Here is a 19,091-nt window from a genome sequence, read left to right as displayed (position 1 = left end):
TGTTTTGTTCTGTCTGTCTTGCCGGCTAACTCTGAACTCTGGGGAGTACTCCTTCTGAATTAAGTGGGGAAGGGGGACAGACGTGTCCCGCACCTTCCCACTTGCACCCTGGGGGACGCCCTGGCGGTAGTCTGGGAGAAGGCTAACGACTCAGTTAGCCTCTTCAAATCTGTAGGCAGGCCGCCCCTGCCGTCTGAATATTTTGTGATCTTGTGGCGCCACACTCTGGCCGCGCGGCTTCTCCTTACTTGTCTGGTCTTTGTTTTTGTTTCTTTTGTTTTGTCCTTGTTATATGTGGACGAAATGGGACAGACGTTGACGACTCCTTTGTCTCTAACCCTGACTCACTTCCCTGACGTCCGGGCTCGAGCCCACCACCTCTCTGTAGAAGTCCGTAAGGGACGATGGAAAACATTCTGCTCGTCCGAATGGCCAACCCTCCATGGGGAGTGGCCCCGGGACGGAACATTTAACCTCTCAATTATCTTGCAGGTTAAAGCAAAAGTGATGGATCCTGGGCCACTCGGACACCCGGACCAGGTGGCCTACATAATTATTTGGGAGGATCTGGTCCGAAATCCTCCCTCTTGGGTGAAACCCTTCCTCCATCCCCCTTCCCCATCCCAATCTACCCTCCTTGCCTTAGAAGCCCCAAAGAATCGGAATCCAGACCCGCCTAAGCCAGTCCTCCCAGATGAACCCCAGAGGGATCTCCTCCTTCTTGACCCCCTGCCTCCTCCACCTCAGAACCCCCTTCTGGGACCTCCACCTTACGCTTCACCCTTGCCCCCTGTCTTGTCCCCAGCTCTTTCCTCTACCACCTCGGCCCCTACCCTTTCTCCAACTTCTCCCTCGGCCCCTCCCTCCACCCCGTCTCCTTCTCCAGCCCCGCCCAAACTCACCCCTCGGACGCCGCCGCCGACACCTCCTCGTCTCCGCTTGCGGCGGACTGAGGACCCAGAGGGCCCTTCTACTTGGCAATCCTCCCTTTTTCCCCTCCGTACTGCCAATCGCACGGTCCAGTACTGGCCCTTCTCTGCCTCTGACCTCTATAACTGGAAAACCCATAACCCTTCCTTTTCCCAAGACCCCCAGGCCCTAACCTCGTTAATAGAATCCATTCTCCTCACTCACCAGCCCACTTGGGATGATTGCCAGCAACTTTTGCAGGTCCTCCTAACCACTGAAGAAAGGCAGCGAGTCCTCCTGGAGGCCCGGAAAGATGTGCCAGGACCAGGAGGCCTCCCAACCCAACTTCCCAATGAAATAGACGAGGGATTTCCCCTCACCCGCCCAGACTGGGACTATGAAACGGCACCAGGTAGGGAGAGTCTCCGAATCTATCGCCAGGCTCTGTTGGCGGGTCTCAAAGGGGCAGGAAAGCGCCCCACAAATTTGGCCAAGGTAAGGACCATAACTCAGGAAAGGGATGAAAGCCCGGCAGCCTTCATGGAAAGGCTTCTGGAAGGATTCCGAATGTATACCCCATTCGATCCAGAGGCCCTAGAACATAAGGCTACCGTAGCTATGGCATTCATAGACCAAGCTGCATTAGATATAAAAGGAAAACTCCAAAGGCTAGATGGAATCCAAACCTATGGATTACAGGAATTGGTTAGGGAGGCAGAAAAAGTATATAATAAGAGAGAAACCCCTGAGGAAAGGGAAGCCAGGTTAGCAAAGGAACAGATGGAGCGAGAGGATCGTAGGGACCGAGTGAGAAATAAGCATTTAACAAAAATCCTGGCGGCAGTTGTGAAAGAGAAAGGACCAGGGAGAGAGGGAGAAAAGCGAAGGCGGCCAAAAGTGGAAAAAGACCAGTGTGCCTACTGCAAAGAACGGGGACATTGGATTAAAGATTGCCCCAAGCGTCCTAAAGACCAAAAGAAACCTGCCGCTGTCCTCACCCTAGGTGAAGATAGCGAATAGGGGTGTCAAGGCTCTGGAGCCCCCCCCGAGCCCCGGCTAACTCTCTCTGTAGGGGGGCAACCCACCACCTTCTTGGTGGACACAGGCGCCCAACATTCAGTTTTGACAAAGGCAGACGGGCCCCTGTCTTCCCGCACATCCTGGGTCCAAGGGGCAACAGGGGGAAAATTGCACAAGTGGACTAACCACCGGACAGTTAATCTTGGACAAGGAATGGTGACACATTCCTTCTTGGTGGTACCTGAATGCCCCTACCCCCTCCTAGGGCGAGATCTTCTGACCAAGCTCGGAGCCCAAATCCATTTCTCCGAGACAGGGGCCCAGGTATTAAATCGGGATGGTCAGCCCATCCAAATCTTAACTGTGTCTCTGCAAGATGAGCATCGGCTTTTCGACGCTCCGGTTATCACTAGCCTCCCTGATATTTGGTTGCAAGATTTTCCCCAAGCTTGGGCGGAAACGGGAGGACTCGGGCTAGCTAAGTATCAAGCCCCAATCATAATTGATCTAAAGCCCACGGCGGTGCCCGTGTCTATCAAGCAATATCCCATGAGCCAAGAGGCTCATATAGGAATTCGGCAGCACATTAACAAATTTCTAGAACTTGGAGTGTTGCGACCTTGTCACTCACCCTGGAACACTCCTCTTCTGCCAGTAAAAAAGCCTGGTACTCAGGATTACAGGCCTGCCCAAGACTTGAGAGAAATCAACAAAAGAACAATGGACATCCATCCCACGGTCCCCAATCCTTACAACTTACTCAGCACCTTAAAACCAGGCTATGACTGGTATACAGTATTAGATTTAAAAGATGCTTTCTTCTGTTTACCTCTGGCCCCTCAAAGCCAAGAACTCTTTGCCTTTGAGTGGAAGGATCCTGAGAAAGGAATTTCGGGCCAGTTGACCTGGACCCGGCTTCCCCAAGGTTTCAAGAACTCTCCCACTCTCTTCGATGAGGCTCTTCATCGAGACCTGACCGACTTCCGGACCCAAAATCCAGACGTGACTCTACTCCAGTATGTGGATAACCTCCTCTTGGCTGCTCCTACAAAGGAAATCTGTATACAAGGTACCAGGCATCTACTCCAGGCACTGGGTGAAAAAGGATACCGGGCATCCGCCAAGAAGGCACAGCTCTGTCAGACCAAGGTAACATATCTGGGGTATATCCTGAGTGAAGGGAAAAGGTGGCTCACCCCTGGGCGCATAGAGACAGTGGCTCGCCTTCCACCACCACGAAATCCCAGGGAGGTACGTGAATTCTTGGGAACTGCTGGGTTCTGTCGCTTGTGGATACCCGGTTTTGCTGAACTGGCCGCCCCCCTTTATGCACTCACCAAGGAGAGCACCCCTTTCACCTGGCAGACAGAGCATCAATTGGCTTTTGAGGCACTAAAACAAGCACTCTTGTCTGCCCCGGCCCTTGGGTTACCGGACACCTCAAAGCCCTTTACCCTCTTCCTAGACGAAAGGCAAGGAATTGCCAAAGGGGTCTTGACCCAAAAATTAGGGCCTTGGAAAAGACCGGTAGCATACCTGTCTAAGAAGCTAGACCCTGTGGCGGCCGGCTGGCCCCCATGTCTCCGTATCATGGCAGCCACCGCTATGCTGGTCAAGGACTCTGCTAAGTTAACCCTTGGGCAGCGACTGACTATTATTACCCCACATGCTCTAGAGGCCATAGTGCGGCAGCCCCCGGACCGGTGGATAACCAACGCACGCCTAACCCACTACCAGGCCCTCCTACTGGACACGGACCGCGTCCAGTTTGGCCCTCCGGTCACCCTAAACCCTGCTACGCTGCTGCCGGTACCGGAAGACCAACCAAGCCCACACGATTGTCGGCAAGTACTGGCTGAGACCCATGGAACACGGGAAGACCTTAAAGACCAAGAACTCCCAGACGCGGATCACACCTGGTACACAGACGGCAGCAGTTACCTTGACTCAGGTACCCGGAGGGCGGGAGCGGCGGTAGTAGATGGCCACACAAACATCATTTGGGCACAATCACTACCTCCTGGCACGTCTGCACAGAAGGCTGAGTTAATAGCACTAACCAAGGCCCTAGAGCTGTCAAAGGGAAAGAAAGCTAACATTTATACTGATAGCCGGTATGCCTTTGCAACGGCTCATACTCATGGAAGTATCTATGAAAGAAGAGGTCTCCTAACCTCAGAAGGAAAGGAAATCAAGAACAAAGCTGAAATAATTGCCTTATTGAAAGCCCTTTTTCTTCCTCAAGAAGTGGCTATAATTCACTGCCCCGGGCATCAGAAAGGACAGGATCCAGTCGCAGTAGGAAACAGACAGGCTGACCAAGTAGCCAGGCAAGCCGCCATGGCGGAAGTACTGACCCTAGCCACAGAACCTGACGAAACCAGCCACATAACTATTGAACATACTTATACCCCAGAAGACCAGGAAGAAGCAAAGGCCATAGGGGCTATAGAAAACAAAGACACTAAAAACTGGGAAAAAGGAGGGAAAATAGTCCTTCCCCAAAAGGAGGCCCTGGCAATGATCCAGCAGATGCATGCCTGGACACACTTGAGTAATCGAAAGCTAAAATTACTGATTGAAAAAACTGACTTTCTAATCCCAAAGGCAAGTACCCTCGTAGAACAAGTGACATCTGCCTGTAAGGTCTGTCAGCAGGTAAACGCTGGGGCTTCCCGAGTGCCAGAAGGAAAACGAACTCGTGGTAACCGCCCAGGAGTCTATTGGGAAATAGACTTCACTGAAGTAAAACCTCACTATGCTGGATATAAGTACTTACTGGTGTTTGTAGATACCTTTTCAGGATGGGTAGAAGCCTACCCCACCCGGCAAGAAACGGCACACATAGTAGCCAAGAAAATTTTGGAAGAAATCTTTCCTAGATTCGGACTTCCCAAGGTAATTGGGTCAGATAACGGGCCGGCCTTCGTTTCTCAGGTAAGTCAGGGGCTCGCCAGGATATTGGGGATTAATTGGAAATTACATTGTGCCTATAGACCCCAGAGCTCAGGACAGGTAGAAAGAATGAATAGAACAATAAAAGAGACCCTTACTAAATTGACCTTAGAGACTGGTTTAAAAGATTGGAGACGCCTCCTATCCTTAGCTCTGTTAAGGGCCCGGAATACACCTAACCGTTTTGGGCTCACTCCATATGAAATCCTCTACGGAGGACCTCCCCCTTTGTCAACCTTGCTTAATTCCTTCTCCCCCTCCGATCCTAAGACTGACCTACAGGCCCGGCTAAAAGGACTCCAAGCAGTACAGGCCCAAATCTGGGCCCCCTTGGCAGAACTGTACCAACCAGGACATCCACAGACCAGTCACCCCTTCCAGGTGGGAGACTCTGTCTACGTTAGACGGCATCGCACTCAAGGACTAGAGCCTCGGTGGAAAGGACCCTACATTGTTCTCCTGACCACACCCACAGCCATAAAGGTGGACGGAATCTCCACTTGGATCCACGCATCCCACGCCAAGGCTGCTCCAGGGACGCCCGGACCAACACCACCTGAGACATGGAGACTCCGACGCTCCGAGGACCCGCTCAAGATAAGACTCTCTCGTATCTAGCCCCTTGCTTGTTACTAGCCCTCCTTCCCTGCGTCGCTGGCAGTAATAACCCCCACCGGCCATATAACCTGACCTGGCAGGTGATTGATTTTAGTACTCATGAAGTCTTAGATAAAACCTCAAAAATTGCTCCTATAGGGACTTGGTTCCCTGACCTCTATTTCAACCTAGACAAAATAGCAAAGATAGATGACATGGAAGGGGGAGAATGGAGAAAACAGGCTAGAAGGGTGTCCGTAAGCCGGAACGGGTTCTATGCCTGTCCCGGATTCAGGACAGGAGAAATGAGGAAAACTTGTGGAGAAATAGATGCCCTGTTTTGCGCTAGTTGGTCCTGTATAACTACTAATGATGGAGAATGGAAATGGGCCACGAAACCCTGGTACATAACCATGTCCTTTGTCCAGCGCTGCACCAGAACCCGATATTCAAAAACTTGCAATCTGGTCCGCATCAAGTTTGAAGATGCAGCAAAATCTGATAACCGTTGGATATCCGGGTTAATATGGGGCCTATATTTATACCAAAAGCCACTGTATGGAATCCCCATCCAAATCAAATTAATAGTCAACCCTATCACAGCCCCTGTCGCAGTAGGACCAAACCAAGTTTTATCAGAAACAAGGAAGCCCCTGGTTCCTGCACCAAGAGAGCCCCAACCAAGAGCTCCTAAAAGCACTTCCCCGCCTCTAATCTCCACCTCCTCTAAATACACACCTTCAGCCCAAACCGTCACCCGCGGGCCCCTTGACCTGGGAATAGGTGACAGGCTCCTAAATCTCATAAAGGGCTCCTACTTCGCTTTAAACCAGACAAAGCCAGAATTTACATCCTCTTGCTGGCTATGTCTGGCAACAGGCCCCCCTTACTATGAAGGCATTGCCTCCACTAATAATTTCACTAACTCCGCCAATCCTACTGGATGCGCATGGGAACAACAGAGAAAACTAACCCTGGCTGAAGTTTCTGGGTCAGGAACCTGCATAGGCCAGGTGCCCCCTAGTCATCAGCATCTTTGTAATGTAACCTTGACAGTACCCAGCTCCAATCACTATCTGGTCCCCTCCGAGACGGACTGGTGGGCTTGCAACACTGGGCTCACCCCCTGTATATCCACAGCCGTTTTTAGCAGTGGCACCCACTATTGCGTGTTGGTACAAGTTGTTCCCCGAGTATACTATCACTCTGGAGACTCCTTTGATCTCCGGTATGAGCAAAAAACTCATACTAGACCAAAGAGAGAACCTATCTCCCTCACCCTCGCCGTAATGTTAGGAATTGGGGTAGCGGCTGGAGTTGGGACCGGGACAGCAGCCCTAGTGCATGGTAACCATCATCTGCAACAACTTAGAGTAGCCATAGATGAAGACCTTAGAGCCATAGAACAATCCATCACAAAACTTGAAGAGTCCTTGACTTCTCTGTCTGAAGTTGTATTACAAAACCGACGAGGACTAGAAATTGTCTTTCTGAAAGAGGGCGGGCTCTGTGCAGCCCTGAAAGAGCAATGTTGTTTTTATGCAGATCATTCAGGAGTTGTTAAAGATTCTATGGCAAAACTAAGAGAAAGATTAGACAAGAGAAAAAAAGAGAGAGAATCTCAGCAAAATTGGTTTGAAAATTGGTACAACCAATCCCCTTGGCTTAGCACCCTAATCTCCACCATCTTAGGACCCCTCATCCTGCTTATGCTCATCCTGACTTTCGGGCCATGCATACTCAACGCCGCTTACTCACCCTTATTAAAAATAGATTAAACATAGTATATGCTATGGTTCTGACCCAACAATACCAGACCCTCAGGACTGAAGAAGAGGCTCAAGATTGAGCCTCTGACACAAAAAGAGGAGGGAATGAAACTAGGCCTCATAAAACTTAGAAACTAGGCCTCACATAGAAAAAATTAACACCAGGTGGCTCTGGATAGGGTCCCACCCTGCCTGGATAGGGTCCCACCCTGATAGGGTCCCACCCTGCCAATTCCGGGAAACAACCCCATGGGGTCCCACCCTGCCAATTCCGGGGGTCCCACCCTGCCTCGAAGTTCCCGGAATCAGCAACTCCAAGAAAAAAAAACCTCATAAGGTCCTGCTCTAACCAATTAGAACAAGACACCTTGCTCAGGCCATAGCTAGACCCAATTACCACGCGCCTAAAGCTTTGTTTGAATTTCGCGCCTTAAGCTGTGTTTGAACTTGTGTTTGCATATATAAACAACCTGTTACAAGCACTCGGGGTCCCAGGGCCAACTTAGAGCTTGGGACCCTAGCGCGCTAGCAATAAATAACTCTCTGCTGTGAATCTTGTGTCGGTGGTCCTTCGCGGCGACCCCTGCCCAGGAGGGAATCGACAGTTCGGTTCCAACACTTTCCTCCCTCTCCTCTCTCTCTCTCTCTTGCTCCTGTTCTTGCCACGTGACATGCCTGCTCCCTCTTTGTCTTCCACCATGATTAGAAACTTCCTGAGGTCTCCCCAGAAGCAGATGTTGCTATACTTCCTGTACAGCTTGCAGAACCAAGAGCCACTTACTCCTCTTTTTCTTATGGATTACCTCATCTCCAGTATTTCTTTATAGCAGAGCAAGAACAGCCTAATACACCTGCCAAACCAGAATCAACTGTGCTTGTCCAATAGCTCTTGTATCCCGTAGCTTGAAATAAATCACCAAAAAAAAAAAAAAAAAAAAAAAATCTAAAATCTTCATATGTTTATAAACATCACTTATATCTTTAAAGGGTAATTAGGATAGTGGATAAATATGAAAAAGGAAGATGTTTCCTGGTGTGTTATGACTGTGCCATTTGATGTGGGAAATTTCTGAGTTTCTTCTTTGAGGCAGAACAACAATAATGAAGAGCCAATTTAAATGTTTTTCACTGCACAGAAGAAAAATGAACCTGTTTTGGTCCTGTTGTTTTGCAAGCCATCAATCAAAAGAGCCTTGAACCAAGATGTGGTAAAAAATGAGATTTGATAAAAGAAGCAAGTTTTCAAGAAGCTGTTCTGTGAATCTGACATGAGGGGGACTTGTAATCATAGCCACACCACCTTGCAAATGCAAACTTTTTTTCCTTCTGATTAAATTATCTTGTAAAGATGTATACTTCACAAGAAGGTGAATAGGTTTCATGTTATGTATCAACTCAGATCAATTGGTAGTGATAGCCTGGAGCTTTGTATTGAGTGTGACTGTGGATTCTCATTTGGACCAGGTGAGGAAGAAGGCCTGACTAATGATTGATGTCTACTGTTGGAAAGGATGGAGGGAACTAACAGTGAGTCATGCTTATTTGTCAGCCCAGTCCCAAACAATAATCTGAGGCTATGTTTCAGTCAGTAGCTATGAAACATCGAGGCAATGGAATTGATTTATTGGCTTTAATATTGTACCATTTTCAACACTGCGAGATTTAGTCAGAAGCCATTTTCTTGCTGATAAAAATAAATGACAGTTTTATAGTGGCAACTTTCATTGATTATTCTAATCATTTTGAAGTGCTTTTTATAATTTAAAATTAAATTTACTCTAATTTCAGCATAGAATCAAAGATATTCATTAGGATATTTAAGTCTTTCATGTGTTCTACGAAATTCCTCGACTAAATCTACAAAACATAAATTCTTTACCTTAGTTACAAGGAAGAAAAAGACCTAAAATTTCCTCAATTCCATGATAACTAACAAATTACTTGTAAAGGGGGTTTCTATGTGTTTTTTTCTGTACTGAAATTGTTTAATTATGATGGATAAAGGGAAAACACACTAAACATAAAATAAGACTGAAGATATTTGGTATTGTTCTAATGGCAGAAGTTAGAGGAGAAAAATTACAGCAGATCTCATTTATACTTTCCAAATCCCTTTTCTATGATTGGACATGCTAAATCGACTCCAACTGTTTATAGATTTCCTTTTTAATATCCTCTTATATTGATTGCAGTGAGTAAAAAGAAAAAAAAAAAAAGTTGTTTTGAAAATAAAGTAGATCTACTCAAGGGAAAAAAAAAGGTAATGTTTGCCCTTAAGGACTATAAATATTTGATAGTATACTGATTTAATGTCTGCTTGAAGATTTCTTGTTTGGATTTGAAACTTCTGCCCTGTGTCCACATTAAAATCCTATTCAAGACCCTGTCTCCCCCTCTGCCCTGGTCGACCTGGGCACCTCAATGTGTTTTCGCATTATTTGTATAAGTATCAAAATTTGCATTAAGGTGAAGACCACATGGTGTTTATGTACCTTTTTTTTTTTTTTTTACCCCTTTTTCTCCTCTAGACCCTGGAGGAGTTTGTGTGTGTGTGCATGTATATGTTTTACAGATTCCCTAATATGGTTATTCTATATCTTCACTATTCTATGATAAAGGAATGATTTGAGTCACACAGTTAGGAGTGAAGATGTCTTTGAAAATAGGAGGTACCCGAGAAATATCAGTGTGGATGACGGCCCTTCGCTTGAATCACTTACTACAACTCCCTCTAAAGGCAGGGACTTGGTTGTCTTCTATTTGTCCATGTCCCGCACCCGCTGCTGGGTGAAGGGAAAGAGGTTCCTAGGCCTGTTGTTCATGATGGGCATGCTCCAGCACACTGATCTGTTGAACTGCTCTGGGTGGTGGTGCGCAGTCAACTTTCCCCGGCTTATGATGTCACTCTAAGAGCTCTGGGTATTTGTATTATCTTTGTGATTTTGCCCATGCCCTCAAGCCTGATTTGGGTCTCCAAATGGGAGATTCTCTTAATGCAAAGGAACCTATGGGATGTTAAAAGAAGTGGTTGTCTGAGTAGAAATAAATGTAATCAATCAAGTACCAACAACTATTACAGATAATATTTTTAGTTTCTCATAAATATGTCTCAAAATATTAAAAAATTTGTCACCCAAGCTGTGAAAGTTCCTCGCCTTCTGCCAGTATTCAAAACATATTAATACATCCCAGGAATTATTTGCTTTATTTTATAAAGATCTTTGAAATACTGATCTCTGAAAAATTCTAGGAACAAATTAGCTGGATTTACTCTTTAGAATTGCCTCATTTACGTGCTAGTTTTTCTCTCAATAGAAGTGATTTACACAAATAGATGCACCCATCTGGTCAAATTTATTGGCCTGAAGTATCTGCAAAATGTAAAGTAATGATTCAAAGAACAAGTTTCTATAATTGTTGTTAAATACAGAAGAGCTAATGTCTATTCATATTGTAGAACTGGATGTTTCACAATTTGTGATCCAAAATATGTAGAAGCAAAGGGAATGTTTTCAGTACAAATAAAAGCTTCATTTTAAAATAATATTTTAATATTCAGTTTATTAAATTTCCTCCAGGGAAAAAATATACAAAAGTTAGATAAATCTGTGTTGAAGCAAAAGGAATCATAGATAAAAATTAAAATCACCTGGGAAAATTCATACAAATAATCTATATGCCCAGATCTACCTATTAGAGATTTTCAATCAGCACATCTAAGATAGCATATTTGATCCTTCCATCACCTGTGACTATTACCTGAGTCTTTCATAGAAATCACAAAAAGCAGGTCACAACACCATCTACTTAGCAGATCTTCCTCAAATCCACAGGCTAGAATAAATACCTTTTCTATTTGCTTTCCTAGCACCCTCTCACTAAACCACATTTTAATCTCGTTATCAGTAACCATGTTCTCTCTAAATTACCATGTTCTTTTTTTTAAAGGCTCCTGGGCTCATTACTAACTCTCATAAAGGTAAGAATGATGCTTTTATGCATATCATACAGCAGACATACAATTATGTCACTGAAATAAAATAAATTTAAAAGATAGAACAAAATGAATGTAATAAAAAATCTCAAATAAAATAAACTGACACAATTAAGCAATTAATATACAATCCTTTCTAAGAATCAAGAGTTCCTATTTATTTTGAAAAACTCATTCCAGTTCTTTATGTTATGATTTAAGTGCTTACTTGTTCATCTTTCCTCATTGGTTTCTATTTTTGTATTACAATCTTTCACATTCTTAAATGAGCACTATCTCATTTAAACATTCTCTAAACCTTGCATTTCTGTGTTTTAATTGACCTTTCCCAGTTTTCCTCACTACCAACCACATAAAAAACATTCAGTTCAAAAGTATTCTAAATTGCAAAACAATTCAATAAAATCAAAATATAATTTGTATTTCATTGGTTAGTTTTAAATTTGAACTAACTTGAAATAAGTGGCAATATTTATAATATATATTATAATATAACCATAATAGTTACAATACCATATGCTTACTAATCTATATTTATCATATATACATCATTTGTGTAGCCAGCTACTATCTATCATCTACCTAGCTATTTATCTTATATCTGTTTATATCTATATCTGCCTCTCTATATATCCATTTGATCCTTACAATAAAACAAAATAAAAGATATTATTAATTCAATTTTACAGATGAAGAAATATAATTTTATATTATATAAATAACTTGTACAACATTATGACTATTAATTGATGGAGTCAGAATTCAACCTTAAGTTCCTCTGAACGCAAATCCTTTGAAAGTCTTCAACAGCAAAGAACTAGTCCTATATCTGATAAACAGGGCAATGTGGAATAAAAAGAAAGGTGTCTGTTTTGTCAAATCCTAAAGATTAAATAACAGGTGGCAAGCAATGACATTGCCCCTATTAAAATGAGTGACAGTGCTGTACAGTTTGTTTCACTAAAAGAGAAGACAAGGAAGGCTGAGGATGCTTTCTAGACAGGAATCATCATTATGCAGAACCAAGTAGCTAGGTCACTCCATTAGACTGATTGAAATTATTAAGATAAGTAGTATGAGTCAATACTAAAAATGTTACTATGAAAAGCTTAACCTCCTGCAATAAAGAAGGATGAGAGAACAAAGAAATCCAGCACAAAAAGGCATTCCATGGATTTTTTGAAAGAACATATAAATGAGTTTACATGCTCGATGAGAAAAAGTCACTTGCCAGTTAGACTAGCATTATAAGCAAAGGTATAAACGATGATCAAAGCAGGCCATATATACAAATTTCTAACTTTAAAAGTATCAAAAGCCTTACTTTAAGAAATCCATCTTACAATAAATCCCAAATAAACTGGTTAATTGAAATGAAATAGTTATTTATGAAATTTGCTTTTGTCAACAAAATGCAAAAATAATGCCCTTCCAAGAGAGAACAGTGTAAAACTTATTTCTAGACATTAACATGGGAAGCTTTCTTTTTAACATAAACTCAAAGTTGAACATTTTGATCTCAAGGTTTGATTCATCCCACACACAGTTCCTGAGAGAGAGACAGAGAGAGAGAGAGAGAGAGAGAGAGAGAGAGAGAGAGAGTATCTTCTTAGAATTCTTTGTGATTCTCTGAGGTCTTTTTATTTTTACTGACTGAGCTGACTGAATAGCACAGGTGATAATTCTCTAAGAGTAAGGAGTACCACACTACAAGACATTTGCACAATGGAATCAGTTTACAGGAGAATGAAAGGTTTTTTAATTAATCAAAGCAGTCTGGAGTGTACAGATTTTCTTTAAAGAAAATGCTCATGCAAAGTTAACTACAATTTGTCTAAATTTGTTTCATGTTGACCTCCTGTAATATAAAAATAAATAGTTAATTTTCTTTGACTAAAGGACCTGAACACTCTATGATTGCTAAAATCGTTTAAAATTTAACTGTTTGGAGCCAAGTTAGAAACTGACTTTTAATTACCGGTAATCATTAGAAAAAAAATTACAAAAATTTGTCATACAATGTGAAAAAAATATTCTTGTTATATTATAAATGTAAATGTCTTAGAAGAAGCTCATGAGGAACTTTTTCCTCCATGTCAAAATAATAATACATCAAGTTCAGGAATTTCCTTATCCAAAAACTTTCGTTATTGTGATTTTGCTTTTATTTCTAAATTAGGTTGTGCAAAATCTCATAGGTTTTCTTTTTTAAAATTTTTAGAAGAAAAGTAACAAATGTCAATTTTCAAAAATACAGAAAACTATAAAAATTTAAAATCCCACTTATAGATGGCTTTATTAACATTATTGTATAGGCCTTTGTATCTTTAATGCAGAAAAGCAGAGAGTAAAAAAATCTACATTCAGCTTTTAATTTCTAAAATAAGCATTTGATTCCACAGTGACACAATAATCTTGAAAGCCAGGATTTACTTAAAGAGAAAATGAGAAATTCCAAAAGTTCCCTTTAAATATTAAGTGTTAGTCTTGGCTAATTTGGATCACAAAAGCTTACTGTAAACCATTGATAACAGGATTTCAGAGAAGTTCTGGCCAGGCAAGAAGAATGGAAAGCCTTCAGAGAGGAGGAAGCGGAGATTCAGATAAACAGAACCTGAAAAGAGACTACCCCTTTGGGTCGCAGCCAAATACAGGAAGGCGCTAAGAAAATCCACAACAAAAATCCTAGATATGCAAATGGCGAAGCCAAGAACATCGAGAATCCAGCTCCTTTGCCTCACAACATTTAATGTGTGACACGCAGTTATTTTACCTCTGTAGGGTCAAAAGCACTGAAAAATGACACCAAGATTGTCTATTTGGGCTCGGTCATCCCTGTATGTGCTGTATGATAGAGCCAGCATTTTGATCCCATCAAGGTAGCAGTCAGATTGGGAGAGGACAGCAACAGCAAGACCCACCAAGAATGGACTGCGAGTCTCACTCGCTGTGGACTCTAACAGTGGTTAAGCAGTTGCCCAGATATCACTCGTGTCCGGTCCCAGTCTTTAGGAAGCCAAAAGAAACCCAGAAAATGGCACTCAATCCAGGGGGCCCTTCCCTATCACAAGAAGACATGTTCCTAGGTTTTCTTTTACATCCTGACGCCATCTTGGAATGAGAAAGCAAACACTCGCATAAGAGACTGGTAATCTACTCAGAAGAGGCCTTTTGCTGAAAGTTTAGATTTGTTCCCCTCTTTTCTCCCTGCTACCTGTCTCCCATTAGCAGTAAATGAGTGCAAGAAGAAATTACACTCAGAAGGAGGCCAATGTTTTTAAGGCAATCTGAGTTACAGTAATTTCAATTCAATTTTGTCATGCTATACAGATGTCAAAAGAAATTCTCAGATATGATTTCAGGACTGGATGATATTTTTCAATTATAGCCATTTTTTTTTTATTATTTTTTTTTTTATTTTTTTTTTTTAATTTATTTATTATTATTATACTTTAAGTTGTAGGGTACATGTGCATAACGTGCAGGTTTGTTACATATGTATACTTGTGCCATGTTGCTGTGCTGCACCCATCAACTCGTCATTTACATCAGGTATAACTCCCAATGCAATCCCTCCCCCCTCCCCCACCCCCCGATAGGCCCCGGTGTGTGATGTTCCCCTTCCTGAGTCCGAGTGATCTCATTGTTCAGTTCCCACCTATGAGTGAGAACATGCGGTGTTTGGTTTTCTGTTCTTGTGATAGTTTGCTAAGAATGATGGATTCCAGCTGCATCCAAGTCCCTACAAAGGACTCAAACTCATCCTTTTTTATGGCTGCATAGTATTCCATGGTGTATATGTGCCACATTTTCTTAATCCAATCTGTCACTGATGGACATTTGGGTTGATTCCAAGTCTTTGCTATTGTCAATTATAGCCATTTTTTAAAAGCCTCACCTTTATCATATTGCTCCCCCTTGTCATTCCTCTACATTCAAGCAGCTATCTGTGCTATCTCATACTGTAGCCACTAGCCACGTGTAGTCATTTAAATTAAAATAATTAAAACTGAATATAATTACAACTTCACTTTCTCAGTCACATTAGCCACACTTCAAGTGCTCAGTTGCCACATATAGCTATTTCCACCATCACAAGTTTTATTAGATATCACTGACAATAGACTATACCATGCCTATTACCTCATAAGAGGGGATATAAACTAGCCCAATACAGAAAAGGATGAGTATTGCTGACTTTGATTTCTAAAACCCTAAACCCATAGAGACATAAAAAGAAGTCCAAGGTATTAAACACAATGCTTGGGAGAATGGTGTTTAAAAAGACTGATGCTTTCTCCAAAGACAGGAACCCTGGCCTAGGGAGCAAGAAGATAGTGGCGAAGGGATAGAATCTAGAGATGAGGGACAGGAGCAGTTGTTGAGACTTAGGAAAGTTCAAAATACTCATTTTCTTTCTGTAATGTAGGCTGGAGAGAGCACAATGATGAACAAAAGGGACAGAGCACCAGAGTTTAAGGGATCAGGAGGAGAGGAACACAGCATGCCTCTGAGGTAAACTATAGGAAAAATAATTGAGGGCCACATGGGATAATGGATGTCTCAGCAGACATCTGTGTGTGTAGTCAGAAGACTAAAAAAACAAGGTGAATAAGGCCTTTCATACACACCTCCCCCACCTCACTTCCACACCAATGCCTGGATACTAGTTACCCTCTCAAACTTGGAAAAATCTCAGGATAGTGGTGGGGGTGGATATAAAAAAAATTCACTTAAGTTAGGTTTCTGCCACTCAAATGAATGGTTGGTGGTTCTAAATGGATCTACATATCTTATTAACCAAGTTAGGAAATAAAATTATATTCATCCTGTGTATACTTTCTTATAATAAGGCTCAATATGTTAATTCACTAGGACCCTGGCATCATACCTCCTATAAAGAAGAAATTTTGTCAACAGTCCTAAATTTGCAAATGACACTTTTGAGTGCTTTCCAAATTTGGGGGCAGATGCCATGTGTTCCTGATGATTAATATGCATCTAATTTGTCAATTAGTATAGAACATCCAGTCCTGCTGATATCATAAGTTCAGAATGAAAAATATTGTTTTGGTAATTCATAAATTTGCATGAAAATCAAAGACCAATATACATCACAGAAAAGAAACACTAAGAGAATGAGATATCTTGCATTACTTAGTTTTATGAAGCTCCAAAATTCTTTGTAAAGAGTCAGGGGAAAATAATATGCTATGGTTCAGTTAACTGGTTTATACAGAATAATATGGAAGGTTCTACCACTATTGTTTCAAAAATTTGAAATTCTTATACTAAAGACCATCGCTTAAAAACATAGCAATGCAAAGTTTTCTTCACTACATTCATGATACACCGTGGTATGTGTCAATAGATAGTCATACCTCAGGCCTGACAATTTATTTCACTCAGTTCATTTGGTTGGTTGTGTAGTTAATTTTCATAAGCCTAAAACCCAGAGTTGGAATTACAGGGACATACAAGAAAAAACTGCATCCACTGAACCCACAAATGAGTAGGCATTTTTATTAGAAAATATTTGACTTCAACAATTTTCCCACTATTATTTTCTTTCTTAATCTCACACTTACCTTTAAAATTGAGGACACTGTGCTTTCAACTTGAGTTTCCTTAAATTGATCCTGTGGAGCTGAGTCATCAGAGAAGCCCCATTGACCACCTTTCTTTGTTAGTATATGTTTTTAAGCTTTGATTTTTAAGAGCCCTTCTAAAAACATTATTTCACTGTTGACATTTTTAAAGAGTGTACACTAGTAGCTACCATTTTCATTTCTCTTTACAACCCCTGTGCTGTAGGAAAAATCATTTCCCCACCCGTCAAAATAGGAGTAGAGTCAAAAGGCAAACTTTTAAAACAGTGATAACAAGTTTCAAAATTCTATCAATTTCAAAATTACTGTAACACATCACAGCAATAGAATGTTCAGTAACCTCCAACAGACAATATTAGTCTCAAACAACCAATTTAAAATATCCCTAAGGATTCCTTTGCTAGTTTGATTTTAGCATTAGTTAAGGACCACTGCTAGTAAATGTGTATTTCATGGGCTTTTGGGTACCTAGAGTACAGGTTTAACTAACCCCTGGTATATTTTATGTTTTAAACCAAGGTGAAGAAACAGTGTAGCATACAGAATATTTAAATGTATTGTCTCACTTTTTAAAATTAGAGAAAAAATTATAAAAAGGAGAGTTCAAGATCAAAGAGTAAATATACTTTGAGCAAGATGACTTATATTTGTTCAGCATCCTCACTTGCTGTGTTGTTATTCTTTACTTTTTTTGTAATTTTAAATATGGAAGAAAGAAGATTTCATTGCTTTAAACACCAAATTAACTTCCTAGGGATCATCAAAGTAGTTATTCCATATGTAAACAGCATTTGAAATGACATCAAAGTTAATGGACTCTAAAAACTGATTGCAAGTGATTTTGCACAGTTGATTCAAATGTTAGAAAATGTTTATCCTAAATTTTCTAGGGAATATATTTGAAATTATTGTTATAAATAATTATTAAAATCCTCTATTTATAATTGTAATGTAGTTGACATATTGCAATTAATCCATAATGGTTTTTGTAGATGAGTATATATGTGCACAGTAGTAAAAACTCTGTATACATGGCCATTCTTTTGTAAATCTTCAATATACTAACCACTAGTGAATAAGAACAAGCTGCTTTCACTGATTTCATTAGTACTTGTTAATAAAATGTATTTGAAATTTATAAGCAATCCAGATATCTAATGGAGGCTATATACTGAGTATCTGGATTGCATATATATATAATTATCCTTCTAATTAAGGATTAGGATAGTACTCACAAGTAAGAGAAGAAATAGAAATTGGTACTTTAACAAATGCTTACTATTATTACTTAGTGGTGAACATTAGCACCTATTGTAGCTATGTACTGAATTAATCAGTGACATGATGCTCATATGTACTGAAAAAATTGATTTTAAGAATGTGAAAATGTGAATTAAATAACATATTATCCTTAAATCATACCTAAAATTGTTGGTTAAGATAGTGACAACAAAAGTTAATGCATTTAAAGTCAGTTACATTTAGATTGTTGCATAACAAATCATAATTTTAAATACACTATTTTCAATCAGAGGATTCAACTGAAATAGTAGGTAATAATTAAGCTTCAAATAGTGCATATAAGTTGCTGCTAGCCATAGCCACATCAATTTAAAAATTTCCCTGAGAGGAATAAAACTCAGACACTACACATTCATCTATCAATCGACCAAATGCCTGGTCCTTGTTTCAAGGCTATTGAATATTCATGCAGCTGTGACTTAGCACTCTTACAAAGTCAGCAGCTATTTTCAGAGAGAAGAAAGAAAACATGATGAGAAACTTACCACAACGTCTATCACAATTCAGATAGTTAATTAAGAAAAAAAGTCATGTACTCTATAAAGTATATTCAGTTTTGTTAAGATCCATTCAAATATTCAGCTGATACCCCTAGAACTGAAATGGACACATAATTATACTTGATCCTATATGCATTTTAACCTTTGTCCTGAAGTAATAGAAAACGAAACAAAATCAGTTAAAAGTATTTTTGGCAAACATCAATTCCCTAATAGGTGTAAAATAATGTTGCACTGCTGGATAAAGTGTTTAGTTGTCAGAAAAAAAATCCTGGCCCTATTTAATGAAATGATTATTGGAATTCCTTAAAAGTTATTTGCATAGCTTTTTCCTTTCCTTAACAAAACTGCAATCTAGAATGTGTTCTCTATGAAATAAATGGGAAAATAAAATAATAAAGCATGGCGTAAAATGAAAGAACGGAACTGTTGGATT

At 40.9% G+C, this 19,091-nt stretch overlaps 2 protein-coding genes across 6 annotated transcripts in view; one reads left to right on the top strand and one right to left on the bottom strand.

Annotated features, from left to right (window-relative positions):
- Positions 1-19,091, bottom strand: part of ADGRB3 (adhesion G protein-coupled receptor B3) — a 747,311-nt gene that overhangs the window by 672,297 nt on the left and 55,923 nt on the right. The window lies entirely within an intron of this gene.
- LOC126952691 (uncharacterized) lies at positions 3,970-5,786 on the top strand. 2 transcript variants are annotated; one of them, XM_050787506.1, is made up of 2 exons: positions 3,970-4,827; positions 5,155-5,786. In XM_050787506.1, exons 1-2 carry the CDS (start codon positions 4,270-4,272, stop codon positions 5,500-5,502), a joined length of 906 nt encoding a protein of 301 aa, XP_050643463.1. In that variant the 5' UTR covers positions 3,970-4,269; the 3' UTR covers positions 5,503-5,786. The 2 variants fall into 2 exon arrangements, with proteins under 2 accessions (XP_050643463.1, XP_050643462.1); XM_050787505.1 differs by having other exon boundaries at positions 3,970-4,866.

This window comes from Macaca thibetana, chromosome 4, assembly GCF_024542745.1.
Source record: "Macaca thibetana thibetana isolate TM-01 chromosome 4, ASM2454274v1, whole genome shotgun sequence".
In the NCBI taxonomy this organism is placed as follows: Eukaryota; Metazoa; Chordata; class Mammalia; order Primates; family Cercopithecidae; genus Macaca; species Macaca thibetana.
This window is presented reverse-complemented; position numbering and strand designations above follow the sequence as displayed.